Source organism: Rattus norvegicus, chromosome 18, assembly GCF_021556685.1.
Source record: "Rattus norvegicus strain SHRSP/BbbUtx chromosome 18, alternate assembly SHRSP_T2T, whole genome shotgun sequence".
In the NCBI taxonomy this organism is placed as follows: domain Eukaryota; kingdom Metazoa; phylum Chordata; class Mammalia; order Rodentia; family Muridae; genus Rattus; species Rattus norvegicus.
The window spans coordinates 78,404,794-78,429,193 of NC_141551.1; the positions used below are offsets into that span (position 1 = coordinate 78,404,794).

A 24,400-nucleotide genomic window follows, 5' to 3' on the forward strand; every position below is an offset into this window, starting at 1 on the left:
TAGCACCCAAGGGCCTCGCTGTGTGACTTGTCCCCTGTGCACCTTACAGCACTTTGGGCTGAGCACACACAACCATGACTGCCTGGTTTGGCCCCTTGTCCTGTGAAGACAGAAGGAGATATCTCTCCAGCCCTAGACACTGAAACATCTTAGTATGACCCTCATTTCAGCTCAGCTCAGCTCAGCTCAGAGTACAGCTGTGAAAAGCAAGACCCAGTGTCCCCAAAGCATGCTCCCATGTCCTTGGAGGAGGAAGCAACTTGTGTCTGCTCAGACTATTACTGTAGCTCTGCCTTCCTTCTTTATCTCATTCTGCTGGATCCCTGCGGGGAGAACTATATTCATGGTCCTATCGTTGGTGGTGCTGATGGATCAGTGGTCTTAGATGACTCCGTGTGCGTGTGTGCTCATGCGCGGGTGTGCTTGTGTGTGTGTGTGTGTGCGTGTGTGTGCGTGTATGTGCCTGTGTGTGTGTGTGTGTGCGTGTGTGTGCGCGCGCACACGCGCATGTGTGAGCTCAGAGCCCCATGCTCCTCTGTGAACTTACCTAGCACTAGTATCCCAAAGGCGTGCCGTTTCTGGCTCTCCACCGAGATCTCTGCCATGCCACGTTGTTTGCGGTGGTGTCAGACGTCTCTCCTGGTCTGCAGCAGGAATCTCACCATCTGCCTGAGTTCGTTACTTCTTTCAATGCTGCTTCCTTTTCTTCAGATCAGCCACTGGCTGCATGGCCTCTCAAACACATTCTCTGAGGATATTTCTGACTATACTGTGTACTGACCAGTAGGCACTGTGTGTTGGACCAGCCCTTAATACTTCTCTGAAAATGTTAACTACAGAGGAACATTCAATTCACCAAGCCAACCAGCTTCCCTTCCTGTGTGTTCCATGACTCAGCCAGAGACTGGCGTCTCCTATGGCGGTGTGGTTGTGGATGCAAGTTGGCCTCACTTCTGCAGGGTTTCAGCGGGGTTGATGGTGGTAGGAAAGATTCTTCCTGACGTGTCGTTTGTCCTCTGCTGGCAATGGCATTGTCGAACACCAGCGCACCCACTCTCTGCAGCGCTCCATAGGTCACGTGACTCAGGGCATAGCCGTTCTGCTTCTCCACTCTGTCCAGTTTGGGAAAATGGGGGAAACACTGCAGATTCCCTCAGGCCCAGTGGGCGCCATGGGCTCTTGTTTTGTTTATGCAAATCCAGGTTTGCCCTTAGAGGTCAGCTCTGTGCCCTTGACATGAGCTTTTCAAACCTCCATTCTTCCCATTTAGCTGACTTTTAGCTTCTGATCAGAGCCAGGCCTACCACTGCTGTTGGCTCTCTGGCCAGTGGTGCTTTCTGAGCCCTGAGGATGTGGAAGGCCGTAAGGTGAGAGAAGGCCGTAAGGTGAGAGAAGGCCAAGTACTCCATGCTGGTTGTAAAGTGAGCCACCCTGAAATTCGAGGGCTTCATTGCACTGTGTGTTTCTGCGTCCTGCTAAGAAGATTAATAGGGTAAATGCTCTTGAGACTAAAAGCCAACTGACCCTGCCTGTTATGTTCTTTCTTTTGCAGGGGAGAGACCACACTGCCCCAGGGACTGTGCCGGCAGGGCCCCTCCGAAAGGGGACCTAGAGACACACCTCCAGCACCCAGCCCGTGATAGTGTTGACTGTGGCCTCACGGGTGATTGGAAGGCTCCCAGCAGTGACCATGGCCACTTTGGGGAAGAAGATCCAAGGTCTCCTGACCAGACACCTTAGACCTGAGAGCCGTTGCACCAGAGCAGACCAGGGAGATGCCTCCTTGGTAACATGTAGGGACAGCAAAGATGCTATGCCTAGGATTCTGTGTAGCTCTTTCACACACATGTGTGTGCTCATCGCCCATGGCCTGTGTTTCCTCACAATAAGCAGTGGTATTGGCAGGCACAGTAGCAGCTCAAGGAGTCTGTGTTATTCAAGACAGGCATGAGACACTGGAAAAAAGATGCTGGTGTGTTTGGATGGGCTGGGCACTGTGGGGAGGTCCAGTGCTCAGGACAGATGATGCTGTCAGAGTGTGGGGGACGGAGGGGTGTGCACTACTGCCTCTCCCCCTCAGTGGGGACTCACAGTAGCAATGAGAGAGAAAGAGGGTGTTCAGGTAAGACTTGTTCGAATGCTGTGGAGATGAGCTTGGTGAGGCAGGGCGATGAGAGCCTCATGGTTAGGAGTCTGGCCACGACTCTGGGCTCTCACGCCCTCCATGCCGAGTTCTCACCATTCGGGCTGCGTCTGGCTCAGGAAACACTGCAGAGGTGGGAACACAGAAATCTGCTTTGGAAGGAAACGTTAGTGAACACTAAGAGGGCAGGTGTCTTCGTTTATTCTCAGGACCTTTTTTGTAACAGGGCTACATTCTGCAAACTGCTCACAAAAGACTAAGCCACTGAATCCTCCCACTTTGGGCCTGTTTTAGTAATGGCAGAAGAATCCCTGAGCAGATTTGGGGCCCTAGATCATTAGGGTGCTAGTGCTTTGGAACTTTCTCTCCCTCCCCATCCCAGCCTTTCCCTTGCACCCCCCCAGCAAATAGATGTCTTTCCCCATTGGGCCTGGTGAGCACCACTGGACAAGTGACTCTGTTCACAGATGACTGGGGTCTCCAGGCCTGAGGGCAAGGACGGCTTTATATACCTCTTCCTTAGTCACGCAAGTCCACGTTTCTGCGGTGGGGTGAAGGCCCTAGCAGAGGCTCTGAGCCCACGCGACGTGCGCAGTGGGGACTGTTCGGCAGGTAGCAGCGACTCCTCCCCCGTCCGTCGCTGTGGCACTGTGTGGTGGCGATACTTCTGCGAGTTCCAGATGTTTGCACATGTGGTTTTATGCATTATCAAAATTACTGCTGCCTTGAATGAAACATTCTGTGAAAGTTTTTGCAAAAGCTTTACTAGTTTTTTTTTTTTATTGTGAAATTTTGTAAAGGCAGGAAATGGATTAAGACAAGCATGCTAAATATATTTTTCAGAAAAAAAGCAATAATTTTACATGTACAGAAATTATCCTAACCTTTAATACTGGTGAGAGCGACAGTTTACTTAACCCAGCAATGGATCAGTGCGGTTTCTGTAGGAAATGGGCTTCTGATACAAAGACTTGTTTCAACACACATGTATACATGAATCCTGGCGTGTGGTTTCTCTGTTCTAATGATCTGTTGGATTATTATTATTATATTATTATTATTGTTATTGTTATTGTTAGCTGATGTTTGGTTCCAGATTCTATTTGTCACTGTTTTAATTACTTGACTGTTCAGGTGACTGCTGCACTTGCAAGAATGCAGTGCTAACTGGCTAGCAGATGCGTATATATACATATATACGTATATATATATATGCTAACTGGCTAGCAGATGCGTATATATACATATATACATATATATGTGTGTGTATATATATATACTAACTGGCTAGCAGATACGGTTATATACATATATACGTATATATATACTAACTGGCTAGCAGATGCGTATATATACATATATACGTATATATATATAATTATTTTTTTTTACTTATTTTTTCCTGATACTCCTACACCAGGTATGTATGAGAACGGTTTGCCATGCTGAGTGCTTGGGAATATCAGTCATTCTGAGACGTACATGGAGCAGACCGCAGAGACGCATTCCTCTCTCCTCCTGAGGCAGCGTAGTTCCTTTCTGTTGAGCTTGTCTGCTCATTATGATAGGCTCCCCATCTGTCTGCATTTTCTGGCTTTTTGTTTCCTTGGCTGGAAGTAAAGGTGAGAGCTAGGAATGTCAGGGCCTGTGATTCGGCCCCATCTATTCTGTGTCTTAGTTATTAAACAGTTCTGTACACAAAGGGACACGAAGGTGTCGTTTGCGTTTTTACTGTGTCTGAAGCTGCACGTGGCATTGAGAACTGGAAGGTCTGTCTTCCGGTGAGTCTCCCTCCCAGGGTCTGGCAGGGGGAAGGGGTGCCTGAGGTCCCTGCAGCTGACCGTTTGCCTGGAGAGTAGCCAATCTCAGGACGACCTGCCCCTCGAAGCACAGAGATACAGTTTCCTGTAGCCACAAGGCCACGAGGTCCCCAGTGCTCGCCTCTCTGGGACCAGCTGCGTGCTGGCCTGGTGCATGGCTTTTCTGTCTCACTGGCCATCAGTATTGGACTGCTTTGTTAATTTGTTTATGTCAGCTCAACAATAGTATTTAATATGATTTGTTTCCTTATTTATTTAGCCAATCTGTTTTGATTTGTCCCCCAACCCCTGCTGCCCCTGTGGTAATTTCCACATTTCTGACTGTTACAGACTTCCTACTACCTCTACGAATCTTCTGTCTCCTTGTTTCCTGATGGGGTTTTTACAGTGTTGCGTCTAATGTAACTTAGACAATAAAGGGTTTGGTTGTCTACACTGCACCGCTCTCTGTGTCCCCTGCCCTCTCCACCTGCGTTCTTCTGACTCCTGCCTCACTCAGCTCAGCCCCACCATCCTCTGCTTTACTGTGTGACGTGTCTTCTCTTATACTTCCTCTTCCTGTCCATGCGCATCACACATGCTGGGTCTCTCAGGACAGTTCAGGTGATTTACTTGTTCTGAACGCAGAGAGTGAAGACTCAGATAATAATAAATGCGTCGTGGGCTCTGTCTCCTCTGGGGAGCTGCTCACTGCACCTTCCCACACTTCTGCTGGCCCTGGAAGTCTCTTCAGTCTTAGATGGAGACAGTTTAGCCTCTCCTGCACAGTACAATTTCCAAGTCAAGTGGACTTGGCCTCTTTTGTTCTGAAAAGTATTAGATATTTTAAGAAGTTCCCCAATATTTGCTTATTTATTTTTTTTAAAGCCCAGGAAGACACTGGTTTCTGGAAATTAGGCGTTCCAGGCAACACAAGGCTACTCCATAAAACTAAAAGAGCTCTGCTGTCCCGGTGGGCTGCAGGGGAGTCCCTTCCCTTTGGCTGCTGTGTACCCACCCAGATTCTCTTGCAGCTGGCACTGGGGTCTTCACACTCCTTCTACCCCCACAGGTGACCAGTTCCACGTCGGGCATCACGGGGCTGGCAGTGGCGGTCTTTCCACCTCCTGGTAACCAGGAGAGTTGACACCTTTGGGTGGGTAAGGGTGCCTTCTAGGTCAAACAGTGAACGCAGTTCCCCAGGAAGGAAACATTCTCTGGACCTGTAAGACAAGACCCTCGCCGCCAGCACCTGAGGAACATGTTTTGTTGTTTAACGCTTATAAATCAGGCAACTTCTAATTGCAACTTATATTCACCGAGAAAAAAAAGACACACGCCCCACAGACAGGGCCTTCCCGTGACACGTTTTTGACACTAATGACTAATACAAACTGCAGAGTCCTGGGACATACCCGTGTGAAGTGACCGCCAAGCAATGCGTTCTGTCTTCACCAACTCCGCTAATCATTCGTTGAGCTGGGAAGATGCAGAAGCCCATAGAATTTGTACTTCTTCTTTTTAAAAAAAAAACCCACAATTTATAATGCTATATTTTGTACTCTTTATACTAGAATTTGTTACTAGATTGATGTATTTAACTATTTCTGAGAAAAAGTAATTCAATGTTACAGCTGTGTGATTAAAAAGTATTTAGATAAAACATATTCACTATTGGAATTTGAAATAAATAAAAACATCTTGGAGTTGCAAGACATTCGCCCCTCCTTTAGAAGGTGGCTTACATCATTTGACAGCCTGTTTTGACCTATGGTTATTTCTTTTTATTGGCAGAACATAAGCCCAAATGTCACTTTTTTTTTATTTGTACAGTTTTACAATAAAGCCACAGGATGATTCGTCAAAAAAGAGGTCAAAATGGACCTCCCCACCCCATCTTTTGTGGATTCCAGATAGCCCTTTTCTGTTTTAAATGAAAAGCCCATCTCGGTGTTTGCTGCACTTCTCTGAGCACAAACACTGCTTTAATTCTCAAGGCAAGACTAGACAAGCCCTTCATGCAGCGGGACCTGCAGGAATGTGTGGTGAGGGGATCAGGGTGCTGCCGGCCCTGGCTGAAGTCTCTGTGCCAGACTTCGGCCATGTGGTGGCCTAGGACCTCTGGCCTTCTGGTTGGGTAATAAAAATGGGGAATCTCGCCATCAGATGCCCAACTGGAAAGTATGCTTTAAAGGCACAAGGTGTACCTGCCTGTTCATGGCCCACCCCTAACAGGGATGAGCAGGTATTGAGACACGGCTTTTGAGGGCATGAAAATGAGGCCTGGCCACCACTCTGTGTAGCCCACCTATCTACCGCGCTATGGGTAACACCGCCTGCTCGCACACCTGCTGTGCTTCGAGGAGAATTGTCATTTTTGAGTGATTTCTTAAGAGGCCTCAGGAAATGCAGCCATCTCTGAGGTTGTGGCTGTTCTGGACCTGCCTATCCTTGGGTGGCCGGTTTGTACCATGGTGGCATGCTCAGTGAGAAGAGCGGAATATTGAAAGGGTGGCTGAGCTGAACTGCAAGGGCCTCTAGGATGTAGTGGGGGAGCCAAGTGTGGCCTGGATCCCCACGTGCCACTGGTAGCTTGCTGCTCAGACTTGATGCCCTTGTGTCCATGTCCCACACACACACTCCTTCATTCTGCTCGGGAGCCCTGCATTCTCTGTCCCTCTAACAGTGAGGACATGTGTGCAGCCATAGCTGGCTTGAAGCTTGAGCATTTCCTTAGCTGCTGGGAGCTGGAAGGGGAGATCAGCTGATGAGTCCCTGTGTGACTGTGTTCTCCCAAGATCCCTGTAGGATTCTCTGGAAGTCACCCTAGGCTTGTGTCGGTTCAGAGTATGGAGCAGGCAGCCACACAGTTTATTAGATTTGCCACGTTGGAAGGAGAAAAGCGTGCTGAGAAGTTTTTCTGCACCTTCACACAAAACACCTTAATTCGGGTCATTTTCAAGCAGCAGATTCACTGCTCGGTTTGGATAGTGTGGGAGATCAGGAGCGACGCACCAGAGACTTGGCATTTAGCTGGCGCTAGCTCGCTCTCAGTGGAGGGTTATGCTGCACCTCCCCCAGGTTAAGGGCCAAGCTCCTGCTGCCTCTTTTCATATGGGCACTGACCCCACCCAGGAGGATTCTGCTCTGAAGAACAGTTCTCCCAAAGGCCCCATCATGTCAGGTAATCCCAGTGGGCTGAGTTTAAGTCTCCCTCTCCCTCTCCCTCTCCCTCTCCCTCTCCCTCTCCCTCTCCCTCTCCCTCTCCCTCTCCATCCATCCATCCATCCATCCATCCATCCATCCATCCATCCATCCATCTGGGGTATGCGCAGATGCTCAGATAAAAACCAGTGGCTCTTTCCTGCTGAGGAAAGTGGGTAGAACCCACTTTAAGTTCTTGTCTTGGCAGGAGTAGAACATCAGAGTAGTGGCTGACTCAAATTCTAAAAAGGCAAAAAGACCTGGATCACTTGGCAGCAGGGCAATATCCAGGTCTTAAAGGTGGTCCCCTCCACATAATCCTTTTATCAACCCCCTTCATCTTTTCCGAACTCTTCCAGAATCACAGGAAAAGGGAGGGACTTGGGGAGCCAAATGAGAGGGCCGTTTACAAAGTTCACACAACTTGGCAGCAGCCATGAAAGACCTGGAGGTTCTGGAGCTTAGCTTTGAGGTTGGGATGTCTTCTTAGCTTAGTGCAGCCTAGGCCCAGCATCCAGGAGACGGGATGGCTTGCTGATGGAGGTGGCTGGTTCCCTGAGCTGCTTCTGCTTCATTATTGAGAAATGCTGTACAATCTTCCTTGGAGAGCTAGGGGAGGGTGGCGTCTCACTCTCCGTAGAGTTCTGGCTCTACTAAAATTGTGGGACATGTACAGAAATGGACCAGTGTTATAACATGAGCACATTGGCTGCCATGAGCCAACAACTGTGAATGATGCTGACATAGGAGAAAGAAAAAGCATGTATTCTGGGCTCACAGTGGAGCAAGAAAGAGAACACCTAGAGGTGGGTGAGGGCCAGCCCAGGGGGCGGGGCTGTTCGGTGTGTGAGGATGTGCGTGGCAGGGATGGAGGACACCCGGAGGCCAGGGGTAGCCTCACATCCCTGGGCAGTCCTAAAATTCAAAAAGCTCTTGGTGAGGCTGAAGACCAAAGCAGAGCGAAACACTCGTGCTTCTGAGCGAAGCAGTGACACACATGTTGGGAAACAGTGCATCGCATGTTTTTGTCAGATTCGACAGGAAAGGTCCCAAGACTACTTGTCGGTTACTGTTAGATGCCAATCAACGTGAAGCTTCAGGATGAAAAGATGTCCACCAGCTGCCATGATCCTAAGGAGAGACCAGGGTTGGTTCAGGAAAAAATGTTTCTTGTCACTGGACAGCCTGGAAGCCAATGCGAACGGCACCCACTTCCTGTTGGTTATCCCTATCCCATAGTGGGCATGCAGTATGCTCCCCCTATCATGCAGGGCCACATCTCCCCATAGCCCAAGCTCACAGGCCTCTTCTGCCACTGAGGCAGGTCTGCTGGTCCAAGTTGAGGACTTAGACATAGATTTGAGAAATGTCAAGGGAGGACCAGGCTGAGGGGAAGTCCGTGGTAGGAAGATTCCAGGTCTGAGGCACAGGAATGGGCAGTGGTCATCTTCACCTGGATCTCCTGACTTCTCCCGAAAGAGGAATGAAAAATGGCGACCAACACGGTGAGACGTCAAGGCTGCTCCTCTCCTGCTTGTTGTCTCAGCATTCTACACAGTTAGCATCCCTCACTCCAACCCATGGTGGGAAGCTGACACAGAAGACCACAAGAGCCAGCTGGTGTCAGAAGTCAGGTTCTGATGGCTCAGCTCTGTGTGCCAGGGGATGCCACACTCATGGTGAGGAATGATCAGACCACAGTCTAGCACACAGGAGCATCCCTCATGGGTCGGGAAATCACCCAGTGAGGTAGGAAGAGTAGGGATGTTGCCAGTCCATGGAGAGGACCCGCCTGCTGCTTCGGCTCTCTCAGCCAGTCCCTCCAAGGCTGACTTTATATCTCTTAGGGACAAAGAAAACAGTGGTGAACTCACCCTGAAGACAGGGTGTGCGCTTCACGGCTGCCATATTGCCTGCAGAACTCAGCGTCCATTAGCATCTTCCTTCTGCTGGTTGAGTGTTCCCTCACCTGTGTCAGAGCATTCGAGCCATCCCCTTGCCACAGACTTGATGCCGATGGTGCCTCCTCTATCACACACTCTCCAATTCTCTACACTTCAGACACAGCTTCCTGAGGTGGGATCTCTCCCACACCATTTTGCCAACTGTCTCCTGTTGAGGTTGTCAGGGACTGTGTAGTTAGTAGATGTAACGATTACTTCTCCCAATTATCTATACTCTGTTCTAGCCCTTTCTATGGGAATGAATATATATATATATATATATATATATATATATATATATATACACTCAAATACTTCCCGATCACTCAGGCTCAACGGTTACATTTGGGAGAATGGTCTTCATCTCACTATTCCTTGGCCTGAATATTTCCAATGACCCTAGGTGTTACAGCCTTTCAACAGCTATTCCTTATTTCTTCTCGCGAAACAGGGTTTTATGTAACCCAGGCTGGCCTCAAACTCCCAATCAAAGATAACCCTGAACTTCATTTATTTCTGTCTACGTGTCCAAAGTGCTGGAGTTATAGACATTTGCCACCACGCCTGGCTTATGCTAACCTAGGACTTCATGCATGCCAGGAAAACATTTCATCAACTGAGTCTCATTTCCAACCCTCAGCTGTAGACACTTCCACACGCATCTCTCGGCGATTGACAGATGCTCCTGCTGTCTCTCCCTCACAGCTCCAGCTTCCCGATTTTTCCCCCTTCAGTGATCCTCGAGGAGAGCTCCTTGACCTGTGTTACCACCCGAGGGGTATTCTAGAGTCCGTTGAGATGAATCCTCAGTCTTGATGGCAGCCGCTCAGTTCTTCTCTATTTAGGAATGTGGAAACTGTCATGTGACCCGACGCACTGCGCCACGCAGTTCACAAACCACCCAACCCATACGCATAATCCGCACACTGCATGGCTTGCCTGAGGCACCTTCTCTTGTTGGGCATCTTTGCGTCTTTTTATTCCACGGGACAGCCTGGAAGCCAACGCTAATGGCGCCCACTTCCTGTTTGTCATTCCTGTTCCATAGCGGGCATACAACGCAGGGCCCAAAAGCCCAAGCTCACAAGACTTTCCTGCCGCTGAGGCAGGCTGAACTCTGCCTCAGCCAGGGCAGACACACTGGCATTTCCATGGGTGCCTTCCAGCCAGGTCCCCTGATGAGGCTCCAAAGCATGTTTCTTAGATCGACATGCAGGACAAATCATATGAGGCTCAGTTTCCACTTGAGCAAGGTCTCGATACTGTGGTGAAATGACTTTACGAGGGGCATTTTAAGAACTTCAGTACCCAAAATGTGAGACCTTTAGCCTAGTTGATGGGGGGTTTTCCAAGTGTCATTCAGTTGTCATCAATAAGATCTTTAGATTGCTCCTCCCCTACTTTTTATAAACATTCACACATGCACTAGGAAATACGTGTTTTATTTTTAGGTGACATCCAAGAAAGTAGGTCATTGTCCCATGAACAGGTCTCATGTAGCCCAGGAGGATGACCTCAGGTTCTCTGTAGCCCAAGGATGACTTTGCACACCTGCCCCCCCACAGCTCAGGTGCTGGGATCATAGGCTTAGGTGGCCATGCCTGGTTTATGGTTCTGGGGATCTAATCCAGGGCTTCACGCAAGCTAGGCAGGTGCCCGACCAACTGGTTTTGTTTGTCCAAACGTAACTAGAACTTGTTTCCCGCCCACACAGATATAGGCCTCAGTTAGACTCTGATCCACTTGACTGAAATAGAACTGTTTGCCTATTTAACACTTATTAACAAAGGGCCAATGGGGTGTTTATGGCAAAACCACCTATAAAAGCTGTCTGAGAAAATGCTCGGCTCCAGTTTTTTTTTTGTTTTGGTGGTGGTGGTGGTGGTTATTTTCTGGCTGTGTAGGCCAGGCCAACCTCAAAATCATGATCCTCCTGTCTCCATCTCCAGAGTGCTGGGGACATAGGTTCTCTCAAGAATGGACTTGGCACTCAGACTCACAGGGCCATTAAAGGGCTGCTTGTATGTACCTGGAATGTGGGGTAGAGGTGTAGGGGTAGCAATCAGGGTGTGGGTGCCCCAACAGTGGAAATGCATGGTCTCTGCTTCCTGCTGGTTTTCCAGATAGGACAGTCGGCATGTCCTACAACCATCTCTGTGGTCAGAAGCAGGTTCTTGAGGTTTATGAAGCCCTGGGTAGTTTCATGGTTCAGTCATACCTTGGGTACCTGAGTTGCTGTGTGTGAGGAAGACCTTGGGCCTTAAACACCTCCTCAGAGTAAGCTTTCAGTGTCTATTCCCTGGGACATCCTCTTAGGAGTGTGTTAGCCAAGGTGCAGGCTGAGGTAGTCACCGATAAGGGGCCTCCACCCTTCAGTGTAAGGTGGCCCTCATCAGAATGACAAGGAGAACCCCCAAAACCATGTCCTTGTTATCTGCACAGCTTCTTGCTGGGGCTTGGGGCGAGGGCGGGGGGCGTGGCAGGGGCGTGGCAGGGCGTGGCAGGGGCGGTGCTTTAAGTTAACTCAAAATCGGAGCCCAAGCCTAGGCTGGAAGTGAACCTTTGAGAAATGCGGTCCCCAGGTTGTCTTCAGGACACACTCAGGTGTCAGCTCGGTTTTATTTCCGTACACTGAATATTCCCCTTTGGGGTCCACGTGATGGGCATCTTTTTATTCCTGTTATGCTTTCGTCATCATCGCTCCTCAATTTTACGTTTGTCACTCCCTTCAGTTTCTCTTGACTTGCCTCCAGTACTCTCTCAAGCTGGCCCAAGACATATGAAATATGAAATTTCTATGTCTCTCAGTGAAAGCCTCCACACATATCTGACCCCTGACCCCACAGAAGAGCTACCTGAATTACCACGTGGGTGATATCTCTCATCCCACTAGATAGACACAGAGCTCTCGTCCCTGATAGGTTTTTCTTCCTTCCTGTTGATGCTTATCTCCCCATTATGTATGATTTGGCCGCACAGTGGGACGCCTGTTCTAGGAAACAAAGCTTGGCACCTACAGGACAGCAGTGGGTGCCCCTCCAGACCTGGATGCCAGTTCCTTTGCCGAGAGAAAGCATACTGGCGTGAAATTGCCTTCTTCAACCACTAGATGGCGGATGGAGGCCACACATGAACACATCAGATTTCTCCACTTGGCTGTTCCTTGCCAATCAAACACACTGACCACGCACAGCATGCCCCTGCTGAGGGGCTCCCGGGATGAAGATGACCCAGTAGGGCTGTGCGGGATCAGGTAGATGGTGACACTGAAGCCTGGAGTAGAGGCAGGTGTTGCTTTCTACTGATCTCCTCAGAGCTCCTGTGTGATCTGACCAGAGTCAGGTATAGGAATATGGGGTGTGTGTGTGTGTGTGTGTGTGTGTGTGTGTGTGTGTGTGCATAACTGTGTGTATGTATGTATCTGTGTGTGTCTGTTTATGTATGTATGTTTGTGTATATGTTTGCGTGTATGTATGTTTGTGTTTCTGTGTGTGAATGTATGTGTGTATATATGTGTGTGTGTATGTGTTTGTGTGTGTGTGTTTGTCTGTGTTTATGGATGTATGTGTGTATGTTTGTGTATGTGTGTGTCTCTGTGTGAATGTATATATATATATGTACGCATGTGTATGTGTATGCATGTGTGTGCGTAACTGTGTGTATGTATCTATCTGTATGTGTCTGTGTTTACGTATGTGTGTGTATATGTTTGTGTGCGTATGTTTGTGTTTCTGTGTGTGAATGTATGTGTGTGTATATGTGTGTGTGAGAGAGAGAGAGAGAGAGAGAGTGAGAGAGAGAGAGAGAGAGAGAGAGAGAGAGAGAGAGAGAGAGAGAGAAAGAGAGATCAGACTGAGGTCAGGTGGCCCTGTTTCTGGAGGAGTCAACACATGAATAAAAAACCGATCCCTGCGTACATCTCAGAACCAAAGCAGGAAGCAGAGAGCCTGCAGGCTCCAAGATGAGGATGTCAAACGATCATAGGCCTGTGTGCCAACATGCTCACTCACTCTGGAGGACCAGCCGCAGAGACATCCAGCAAGGGAGTACAATGGGTTGAAGGGACCTCTCATTTTTAGCACACCAGGGGGCAGCAGGAGGCAAACACATTCCAAAGCGGGAAGAAGCAGTGGGGGACCATGGGAGAATTTGTATGATGCTTCAGGGGCACAAAACAAAAAAACAAACAACAAAAAAACTCCACTTGTGTGCTGTTGGTGGGATGGACTTTTGTTTGGGAAATGAAAGGTCTTGTCCACCAGCCCTGGAGTCAGCCCTGGAGTGGAGCAGGGCAGATCAAGTGTGTCTGTACGGTGCCTCATGCTCTTAGATGGTTAGGGGATGTGTCTGCCCCAGGTGTTGGTGAACAGAGGCTGGAGACAGTAGCTGGGTGTGGTCACATGAGATGCCTCTCTGACCTCAAACTTTCTGCAGGAGAAGAGTAGACAAAGAGAAGGAGGCTTGGAGTCAAAGAGGTCACTGGCAAGAACCCAGAGACTCACCAGCCCATCCGTGCTCACAGCAATCCTTTCTGTGACTGAATGTTGATGAGCTCGGTCTTGTGCAGGCCTTGTGTGATCTGAGGGTTCAAGTGTGCAATGACATTGTAAATATCTGGGAAAAAGCATTCAAGGGATTTCACCCCTTCCTTTAGCTCTTAGAGTTTTTCTATCTCCTCCTCTGTGATGTTCCTCAAGTATGATGGTGTGTGTGCATGCGTGTGTGCGTGTGTGTGTGTGTTTGTGTGTGTGTGTGTGTTGTGTTGTGTTATTGTTACATTTGGGGCTCACTTTTTAAAGTCAATTAGTCTCAGCCCTTTGACAATTGTCTTAGTTAAGGTTTTACTGCTGTGAACAGACACCATGGCCAAGGCAACTCTTATAAGGACAACATTTAATTGGGGCTGGCTTACAGGTTCAGAGGTTCAGTCCGTTATCATTAAGGTGGGAACATGGCAGCATCCAGGCAGGCATGGTGCAGGAGGAGCTCAGAGTTCTACATCTTCATCTGAAGGCTGCTAGTAGAATACTGGTTCCAGGCAGCTAGGATGAGGGTCTTATAGCCCATACCCACAGTAATACACCTACTCTAGCAGGCTACACCTCCTAATAGTGCCACTCCCTGGGCCAAGCATATACAAACCATCACAACAACATATTGTAATCATCACTGCTACAACTTTCTTACTATCACAATAGCCATAACCACCTTTATCACCATCCTCATCAACACCACCATCATTATCACACTGTCAGTGTCACCACCAGCTCTCCCATCATTGTCACCCCATCCTCTATTCTTACCATTACCAATGCCACCATCCTGACTACGGTAGGATACTATAGTCACTACCACCAACACTATCACCATTGTACTGGTTAGTTCTCATGTCAACTTGACATAAGCTGTAGTCATTTGTGGGAAGGAGCCTCGATTGCCTTTGCAATGCTGGGCTGTAGGCAACCCTGTAGGTCATTTTCTTAACCAGTGTGGTTAATGTAATAGAAGCCAGCTCATTGTGGGTGCTGTCATCCCTGGGCTGGTGTCCTGAGTGCTATAAGAAAGCAGACTGAGCAAGCCATGAGGAGCAAGTCAATAAACAACACCTCTCCATGGTTTCTGGTCCAGTTTCTGCCTCTAAGTTTCTGTCTTGAGTTTCTCCCTTAGTTTCCCTTAATGGATTGTGATTCAGGGTGTGTAGTCCAAATAAACCCTTTCCTCCCAAGGTTGCTTTTGGCTGTGATGTTTTATCACAGGACTAGTAGCCCTAACTAGACAACCATAGTTATTACCACCATACTCATTACCATAGCAACAGTGTCACCACCACTCAGTACCATAGCAACACCATCACCATCATACTCATTACTATAGCAACATTGTCACCATCATACTCATTACCATAGCAACAATGTCACAATCACTCATTACCATAGCGACACTGTCACCATCACTCATTACTGTAGCAACAGTGTCACCATCACTCATTACTATAGCAAGCAACACTGTCGCCAAAATATTCATTACCATAGCAACAGTGTCACCGTCACTACTACTATTGTCCTCACAATCTTTGCCGTCAAATCCATTCTTACCACTCTCAATATCTGTAAATAACATAACCTTAAGTGGAAGCACAGACCAGAGGATTTTAATGATCGAAACTAAAGATTCCTGTGTAATTAATCTTATGGATAAAGCCAGGAAAATATGTAAGCCTTCTAAAGAAAACTAATATAAAAGGAAATTCAAATACCAATGAGTGATGCTGGTCATGTGGGAAGGAGAAATGTCACTAGAGGAGAAATGTGGCAGGAAGAATGTGGTGTTTCTGTGGGGCAGCTGGTACTAAGTGAGGGGCCGTGCGAGTGCAGGGCTGGCCAAGACAAATGCTTTTTGCAGAGGCTAGGCAGGATTGATATGGGAAAGTATAGTTGCTCTGAGCGGTGGATGGAATTCATGCTGTACCTTGTGGAACTAGGCATCACCAAGTGTCACCACTTGGCTGACCTAGCACCTCAGGGGAGCCCAAAGTTACCATCCCACTACCAGATACCAGCTGAGTTTGCAATGAACCAAAGTAAGGAGTTCTTTTCTGGGATGTTCGCTTGGAGAATTAGAATTTAAATTTGCACTATTAATAGACAGGATCTAGCAGCCACTGTAAATTAGTTACATAATTTTAAATGGTTTCTTGGAAGAAAGTTGTCATTGGGGATTTCCAGTCTGTTTCTCTCATAATATCACTGCTTTGGAAAATGAGGAAGCTTCTGTTAGACTGTAAGACTGTGGAGGAGAAAAATGAGTACGTTCCTTTCGGGAACTGTGATAAGCCGACAGAGTCACTCAACTATTTTCTTATAATTGCCAGGCAAATAGATGCTCTAATGCGGTATCTGGAATTAGCGAGGCTGTTTATTGTTTTAGCTGCATACCAGTCTGCACCGCTTCCAGTTGGTCTGTTGGAAGACACTTCTTGGGTTGGAAGGCCACTGTTATTCCCATGCCTCACTCCAAGATTGGCACTCAGGTGGGGGTTGGGAGCAGGAAAGGGGTGGAGATAGAAGGGTGGGGAGAGAAGACACCGAGGACACATGTTCAAGATGTGCAGTGTTGGTTCAAGGGTCCATGGCCCGTCACCTCTGTCTGAAGGCAAATGACCCCTAGATAGGAGTGGTGTTCTCAGAGGCCTTGGAGAAACTGAGGAAACTGAGGCAGTACCAGCCACAGACAAACATAGCTATAGTTTAAAGAGACTGCACGTTGGTGGAGTCACGCATTGCTTGCTGAGGCACGTCACTGCAGAGGCCAGTGCAGCTCTCAGGAGAGATAGAAGATCCCCCAGAATGAGGCCAGTGACCCCCGACTTTTTGTCTCCAGCCTAAGACTCATACGTCATTGTTCTGGAAATGGCCATTGAATGAATAAAAAAAAAAAAGCATCGTGAGCCTAAGTGCATTTTCTCCTTTGAAAGTTTTGAAAAATTGGTAAATGAGCAAGACCAGTAGAAGACAGATGCGTCTGGGTGGTAGCAAGGGTGTGAGCTGTGCTTGGGGACCGAGGGTCAGGAGCTGGATGCTAGCAGGAGCCAGCTCTCTGCCCACTTAACCTGCTTATCCAGACGGTGTTTAGCAAGTATTAACGAATGTGTAACGACATACTTACACCTCTAAGAAGGGGTACGGGGACAGGGAGAAGTGGGGTGGGCAGGTCAACTAAAACCAAACAGGTATGATCATTCCTCAGGGGCACCTGCTACTTTTGTGCTAAGAATTAAAAATGGGAGTCCTGATTTAGTTAAGAGTGGCAAGAGAACTCTCACCTGATGGTGCTGAAGCTGGAGCCTGAGGCAGAGGGATGGCAGACACTTGTCTGTTGGGTGACACTATTCATGGGGTGGGGGTGGGGGGAGATGGGAACAGATATCGACTCACACCAGAGAGGGAACTGACGGCTTGGTGAGCCCGTGAGTTCTTCTGAGGTGACTGACAAAAATGTATATGACTGAGATACAGCTGCACTGCATCACCAAAAACCCATCCCAGCACGGGCGAGCGCTCACTACAGCTGGAAATCAGGACCAGGCTGCACAACGGGCTTACAGCTAAACAGGTTGGGGAACAGCAGCTGGCCCGAGCCTCTGCCAGGCCCCTGGGCTGGTGCCTGCTCCTTCCCAGTTTCTCAGTTGGTCCTTGCTGCTTCTGTGCACAGGGGGAGGGAGGGGCCTAGTGAGTCTGGTCATTTTCAGTGACTTCCTGAAGCCCCTCTGAGTTGTTTACTTCCTACGTGTAAACTTCACTGTGGAGTATTTCCCTTATCCCACAACATCCTGTTCATCCATTCCCCTTTTAACATCATATGTTTCAGGGGGCTTCCTTCCAAGATGGAGATTTGAACTGAGGAGGAAACAACCACAGAACGTTACCTTGGGAAAGGAAATGGGAGTGTGCAGTGCAGAGAGAGAACAGAGAGACAAGTCAGTGTCAGACAGGAACTGTGGATGCAGTAGGCAGACACCAGAGCAAGGGGTGAGCTAGGCCCAACTTCTGGTCCTGACACTGAGTGAAAACACAGGCATCGCCATGGTGTGAATGCAAATCCAATGATCTCATCGATGACCTCACAACTGAAGGAGTTGTGGGGAGGCCAAGTTAGAAGTGGGTCACTGAGAGAATGACTTTTAAAGGGTTTGTGTTCTCTCTCTAGCCCTCTCTCCCTCTCCCCGTTTTTTTTAAGGCTACCCCTTTTGTTTCCTTGTTCCTATAAAGTAAATATCTTTGCTCCAGTATATCCTGCCTCCATGATGTTCCTGCCTTGTCACAGATCACAGAGCCATGGGCCAGCTGATCATTGAGGGAAGCCCCTGAGACCATGAATTCAAGTTAATCCTTTCCTCCCTTTAGATGTTTATCTAGGGGATTTCGTCTTCGTAGCAAAAAAGCTAAGACAGATGAAGTTATTAGGTTCTGATGCTGGGTCATAGTTCTCAAAGTTTATCATGACTATTTGGTGAACAGTGAGGGGAAGACTGTATTGGGTCGGGGGAGGGAGGAAGATGGGGGCTTGGCCTTCAGGGCAGTGGAAAGACCCAAGGGGCCAGTATTGGCTTCTATTAGGAAGCAAGTGGAAAGACTCTGGAATACGTTGGGCAGGCCAGGAATTGGCTGAAAGAGGCTTAAGGCTGGCAGCAACATTTCTGTGAAGAATGACCATGGTAGGGAGAATCAGGCTTGAGGAGGAACGTCACAAAGGTGACCAGGCACCTTGGGTGAGGCTGTTACAACCCCTGAGTTCCTCAGTAGAGATGGAGGTGCAGAAGACACACAAGTGACTGAGACACAAAACAGCCTGGGAGTGGAAGCTTAAGGAGGAGGCACCGTCTGCACGTGGCCACCGTAGACTCAGGGTCCACTCTGATCTCTCACCACACCAACTGGCCATTAACTGTGTCTATTCCTCTTTTAAAACAGCTCCCTGAGAAGCCCATCACCATGGTGTCGCCCAGTGCCCTGCTTCCCGTTGCCTTCAGAAACTAAAATCCACCCGGGTGCTTTGCTGTGGCTGTCTTCCTACAACCCTGTACATCTACCACGACGAGATGAGTATCTTCCCCAGTGATGTCCGGGACTGCCACTACCGGTAGGGTCCAGACCAGTTGTTTCCAGCTTCTTGGCTTCTTACTCGAGAAGATTAGCAAGAAAACTTTATTCAAATCAAAGCCACAGAGCATATCAGAGCACACTGCAAGAGAGTAGCAGGCTATGTATGTGGATACCAAAAGGTCCTGAGTGTTGCTTGGGGCCTTTTAAGGGGTGCAGCGGAAGCAAAGATTTAGTCACTAGGAGCATAGTTTGGGTGTTTCTCGGATTTGACTGATAAAACAGGTTATACGTCATTTTCTACTATGCGTGTCCTTTCTGGTAATGTATCTGATTTTAATTTTATTCAAACCCAAGAGTGCCCAGGCATAAGGTGGCACATAAGGGAATTTCTACAAAAGTTTACTTGGGGGTATGGTTTCACCTCATTGCGCATGCACCAAACTCAATTCACCTCCTTGTGCATGCACCAAACTCAATTCCCCTCATTGTGCATGCACCAAAATCAATTCACCTCATTGCGTATGCACCAAAATCAATTTTGGCTGGGTTGCCGCCTACTTTCCAAACCAAGTTTGATGGTTATTAAGAGGAAGAGAATCTTACTTCACTGCTCAAAGAGGAGTGTGTGTGTGTGTGTGTGTGTGTGTGTGTGTGTGTGTGTGTGTCTGTGTGTAGATTTGTGTAGGGGTGGGCTCTAGGTATATTGTTTAGAGAAGGGCGAGCATGCAGAGTGCACACAGTAAGGGTCTCAGGCTGTCATTCTTAGAAGAGAAATGTGTGCATGGTCTATGCAGAGAGACAAGAGTGGCTAAAGCTATTCTCTATGCATGTTTGTCTCACACCACTGCACTCATTAGTCAGCACACACTCACACACACACACACACCACACACACACTAATGCACACTCACAGACATGCACTACAAACCAGCACACACTAATACACACTCACACACACTATAGACACACACTAACACACACTCACACACAGATGACAGACACACTAATACACACTCACACACAGACACCACAAACACACACATTAACACACACTCACACACTACAAACACACCCAAACATACACTACAAACACACACACTAATACACACTCACACACAGACACCACAAACACACACATTAACACACACTCACACACTACAAACACACACTAATACACACTCAAACATACACTACAAACACACACTAATACACACTCACACATACACTACAAATATGCATACACTAATAAACACACACACATACACTACAAATATGCATACACTAATAAACACACTCACACACATACACTACAAACATGCATACACTAATAAACATACACAGATACTACACACACACTAATACACATACTCACACACATATACTACAAACAGACACACTAAAAACACATACAGACTTACAAACTCATACACATTCATATACACACTCATCTATACACACTCGCTCATACACCTGCATTCATGTGCACATGTGTACACACACCCCCACACACATGGACACACATACATGCACACACACACACACACACACACACACACACTGCTTGGACTGGCACTGTCCATGTTGCTACACTGTCTGTTGTCACATTTGCACCACCTCTTCCAGACTTCTTGTGCCCTGAGGAGCAGCCTCCAACTGCCTTAGCCAACACCCATCCTCCCCTTGGATGGCTTTAGGTGAGATACAGCAGGAGGGGCACAGCAGGAGGAGGACAGTTGCTCTCTGAGAAGCTAGGGAAGATGCTGTTCTGATGATCCAGGGGAGCACCTGCTCAGGCTGTCTGCATCTGGCTGGGAAGAGGCTCCCCACTGACAGGTTTGCCCTCCTGTTGGCTTGAGGGGATGGAGGAGATGCGGGCTTGAGCATCTGCATCTTGGTCTGAGCCGTTGGATCATGACTTCCCCCCTCTATGGGAGCTGCTAACGATGTCCGCATGAAACCAGAAATACCTAGAGAGTTCTGGTTTCTCCAGACACCACTGCTCGTGCTGTCATGTCACTGTTCTGCATCACTCTTGTCAAACCTCAGTGTGTCTAGCCCCTGGAGAGAACAGTCACCTCGTTGTCTGGTCTCGAGGAGGCACTCAACGGAAGTATGCTGAAGAAGCCAAGAGCGCCCTTTTCACGATCTCTGGGAGCTCAAGATGTCAAAGAGAGACAAGAGCAGACAAACAGGCTTGCTTGGAAGGGCCACGGGGACCTGCGTGGTGCAGGTACAGTCAAGTGTCAGTTGGATAAGCTCACCAGATAAATTTGGTTATTGTTCTAATATCGTGGGATGAAGGCTGTGGCTATACTGGTAAAAAGCAGTGAGTTTGCTCTCTGTCTGTCTCTTTCTCTCTTTCTCTGTCTCTCTGTCTGTCTCTGTCTGTCTCTGTCTCTGTCTCTGTCTCTCTGTCTCTCTGTCTCTCTCTGTCTCTGTCTCTCTCTGTCTCTGTCTCTCTCTGTCTCTGTCTCTCTCTGTCTCTCTCTGTGTCTCTGTCTCTGTCTCTCTCTCTCTCTCTTTCTACTGGCTATAACCCCCCTTTTTTTCTTCACCAACTTTCTGCACATATTGAATCTTGGTTCTTACTCAGGTTGTGGAATATCACTTATGTGTCCCTTAGCTATTGAAAGGGCTCTAGGGGTTGTAGATGCAGCTCGGTTGGTAAGTGCTTATGTAGCATGCATGAAGCCCTGGCTTCAATCCACAACATCACATGAAACAGTCCTGGTGGTCCGCGTCTGTAACCCCAACACTTGGGAGGTAGAGCCAGGAGGAAAAGAAGTTCAAGGTCATTGCAGCCGGTTCAAATCTAACCTGAGTTACAGTTAAACTCTGTCTCAGAAAAGAGCACATTAAGAGTTGAAGCGTTATGTCAGGGGATAATTTGAAATACTCCAGGCCAAGCGTGAAGTTGAAGAAACAGAGGCAGAACTTACCACACGGCAGAATGTTGCCGTTGTTGAACTTGTGTGGGGAGAAGGCCACTGCTGTGTCCTCAGCATGGTCCTGGAAAGCTGATAGACAGACAGTCGCAGACAGACGCATGTACAGATAATCTGGGACTGGCTGGATCGTTTACTCTCTAATGAACAGCTCAGCATGTGTGCTTACATAGCCGAACTGGGGGGCAGGTTTATTGTGTAGCTGAAGAAGAGGGCAGGTTTAGGTAATCTTGCTAGGAGGTCTCTATCTCAGGCTGCATCCACCTGAGAGGAGAAAGCTGTGGCTGATTGCTTCCTTATTCCCTGTAAACATTCCCAGTCTGACCAGAGGAAGGCTTTGCTTGACCTGGGGAAAGTTCAACCTCTCAATGCTGCGAAACTTTAATACAGTTCTTCATGTTGTGGTGACCCCCCAACCATAAAACCATTTTTGTTGCTACTTCATAACTGTAATTGTGCTACTGTTATGAATCAAAATGTAAATATCTAAGATTCAAGATGTCTGATATGTGATCCTTGTTGGGACTGAGACCTACCGGTTGAGAACCACAGCTGTAGACTGCCTGACCTGTGTCTGCCTTTTCTGTCCCAAGTCTATGACCTGCAAATCTAAACCTTGTCATACAAAACGGCAACCAACAGATTGAGAAAAAAACTTTACCAATCCAATATCTGATAGAGGGCTAATATCCAATATATACAAAGAACTCAAGAAGTTAGACCCCAGAGAATCAAATAACCCTTTTAAAAATGGGGTACAGAGCTAAACAAAGAATTCTCAACTGAGGAATATCGAATGGTGAGAAGTACCTAAAGAAATGTTCAACATCCTTAGTCATCAGGGAAATGCAAATCAAAACAACCCTGAGATTCCACCTCACACCAGTGAGAATGTCTAAGATCAAAAACTCCGGTGACATCAGATGCTGGTGAGGATGTGGAGAAAGAGGAACACTCCTCCATTGTTGGTGGGATTGCAATCTGGTACAACCACTCTGGAAATCAGTCTGGAGGTTCCTCAGAAAATTAGACATTCCTCTACCTGAGGACCCAGCTATACCTCTCCTGGGCATATACCCAAAAGATGCTCCAACATACAACAAAGACACGTGCTCCACTATGTTCATAGCAGCCTTATTTATAATAGCCAGAAGCTGGGAAAAACCCAGATGCCTTTCATAGAGGGATGGATACAGAAAATGTGGTACATCTACACAATTGAGTACTACTCAGCTATTAAATACAATGACGTCATGGAATTCATAGGCAAAAGGATGGAACTAGAAAATATAATCCTGAGTGAGTTAACCCAATCACAAAAAAACCCCAAAAACCCCACACATGGTATGCACTCACTGATAAGTGGATATTAGCCCAAAAGCTCAGATTATCCAAGATACAATCCTCAGACCACATGAAGCTCAAGAAGAAGGACAACCAAAGTGTAGATCCTTCAGTCCTTCTAGAAGGGAGAACAAAATATTCAAAGGAGAAAATATGGAGACAAAGTTTGGAGCAGAGATTGAAGGAAAGTCATCCAGAGACTGCCCCACCTGGGGATCTAGCCCATATATATGCAGCCACGAAACCCAGACAGTATTGCTAATGCCAAGAAATACATGCTGACAGGAGCCTTAGATAGCTGTCTTCTGAGAGGCTCAGCGAAAGCATGACAAATACAGAGATGGACACTCTCAGGCAACCATTGAACTGAGAACAGGGTCCCCATTGGAGAAGTTAGAGGAAGGACTGAAGGAGCTGAAGGGGTCTGCAACCCCATAAGAACAACAATATCAATCAACCAGAGCTCCCAGGGACTAAACCACCATCCAAAGAGTACACATGAAGAGACCCAGGGCTCCAGGTCCATATGAGCAGAGGATGGCTTTGTTGGGCATCAATGGTAAGAGAAGCCCTTGGTCCTGCCAAGGCTCCATACTCCAGTGTAGGGGAATATTAGGACAGGGAGGCAGGATGACAGGAGACAGGTGGATGGATGGGAGGGGGAATATCCTTATAGAAGAAGGAGGGGGAGAGGGTGGGATAGGGGATGTTATCTCGAAAGGGGATAACATTTGAAATGTAAATAAAGATATCCAATAAAACAAAGGATTGTGTTCCCTCCCTTGCTCTCGGCTTTGACTGGCTGATGGAATCTTCTCTGTCCCTCTTCTGTCCCATAGATGTCACCTCAAGGCCCTGCGGTACAGGAGGAGAGAGACCTAGGTGAAAGACAAAGCTTCGATCTGATTCTTCCCATAAGCCCTTCCTCCTAGGCGTAGGTTGGGACCACTGTGTTGGCTACCGACCCGAGTATCTGTCACTCCTTAAGAGAGGCTGGGGAGGGGGCCTTCAGCGAAAGCAGAGGAGCTGAGGCAACTCTTATTCAACAGAGGTGTCTGGAGTTTCCCATCTCCTAACAGCATGGAGACTGTTTCACTGGGCATGCTTGGAGTGACCACCGCGGTGCGCACGTGGTGTTCCTTGCTCCCTTGGTCTGGGGAGTTGGACGTATGGGTGGGATGGGGCTTGCAGCATGGTTGGTATGACATGGACTTGGGTGAGAGGCCCTGCTCCTCACCCAACTAACTTCCCTTACACTCCTCCTCCACAGTCTGCTTTAACCCAAGAATGCTTTCACTGTTAGAGTTGCCAGGTGAGCTCAGAACACTCCTGGCATCCTAGGGCCTGATAAGCCACCATCGCACAAGCGAAGGGGGATGACACTGTCTCAATGCTGTGCGTGGAAACGGGAAGGCTAATA

General features: G+C 47.9%; 1 protein-coding gene across 6 annotated transcripts in view; it reads left to right on the forward strand.

Annotated features, from left to right (window-relative positions):
• The window catches only part of Zfp516 (zinc finger protein 516), an 88,213-nt gene extending 82,558 nt beyond the window's left edge, over window positions 1–5,655 (forward strand). For all 6 annotated transcript variants that reach the window (XM_087592267.1, XM_087592266.1, XM_087592269.1 and 3 more), the window contains 1 exon segment: window positions 1,553–5,655. In XM_087592267.1, coding sequence (XP_087448393.1) covers window positions 1,553–1,612 — 60 coding nt within the window. In that variant the 3' untranslated portion in view covers window positions 1,613–5,655.
• The last annotated feature ends 18,745 nt before the right edge of the window (window positions 5,656–24,400 follow it).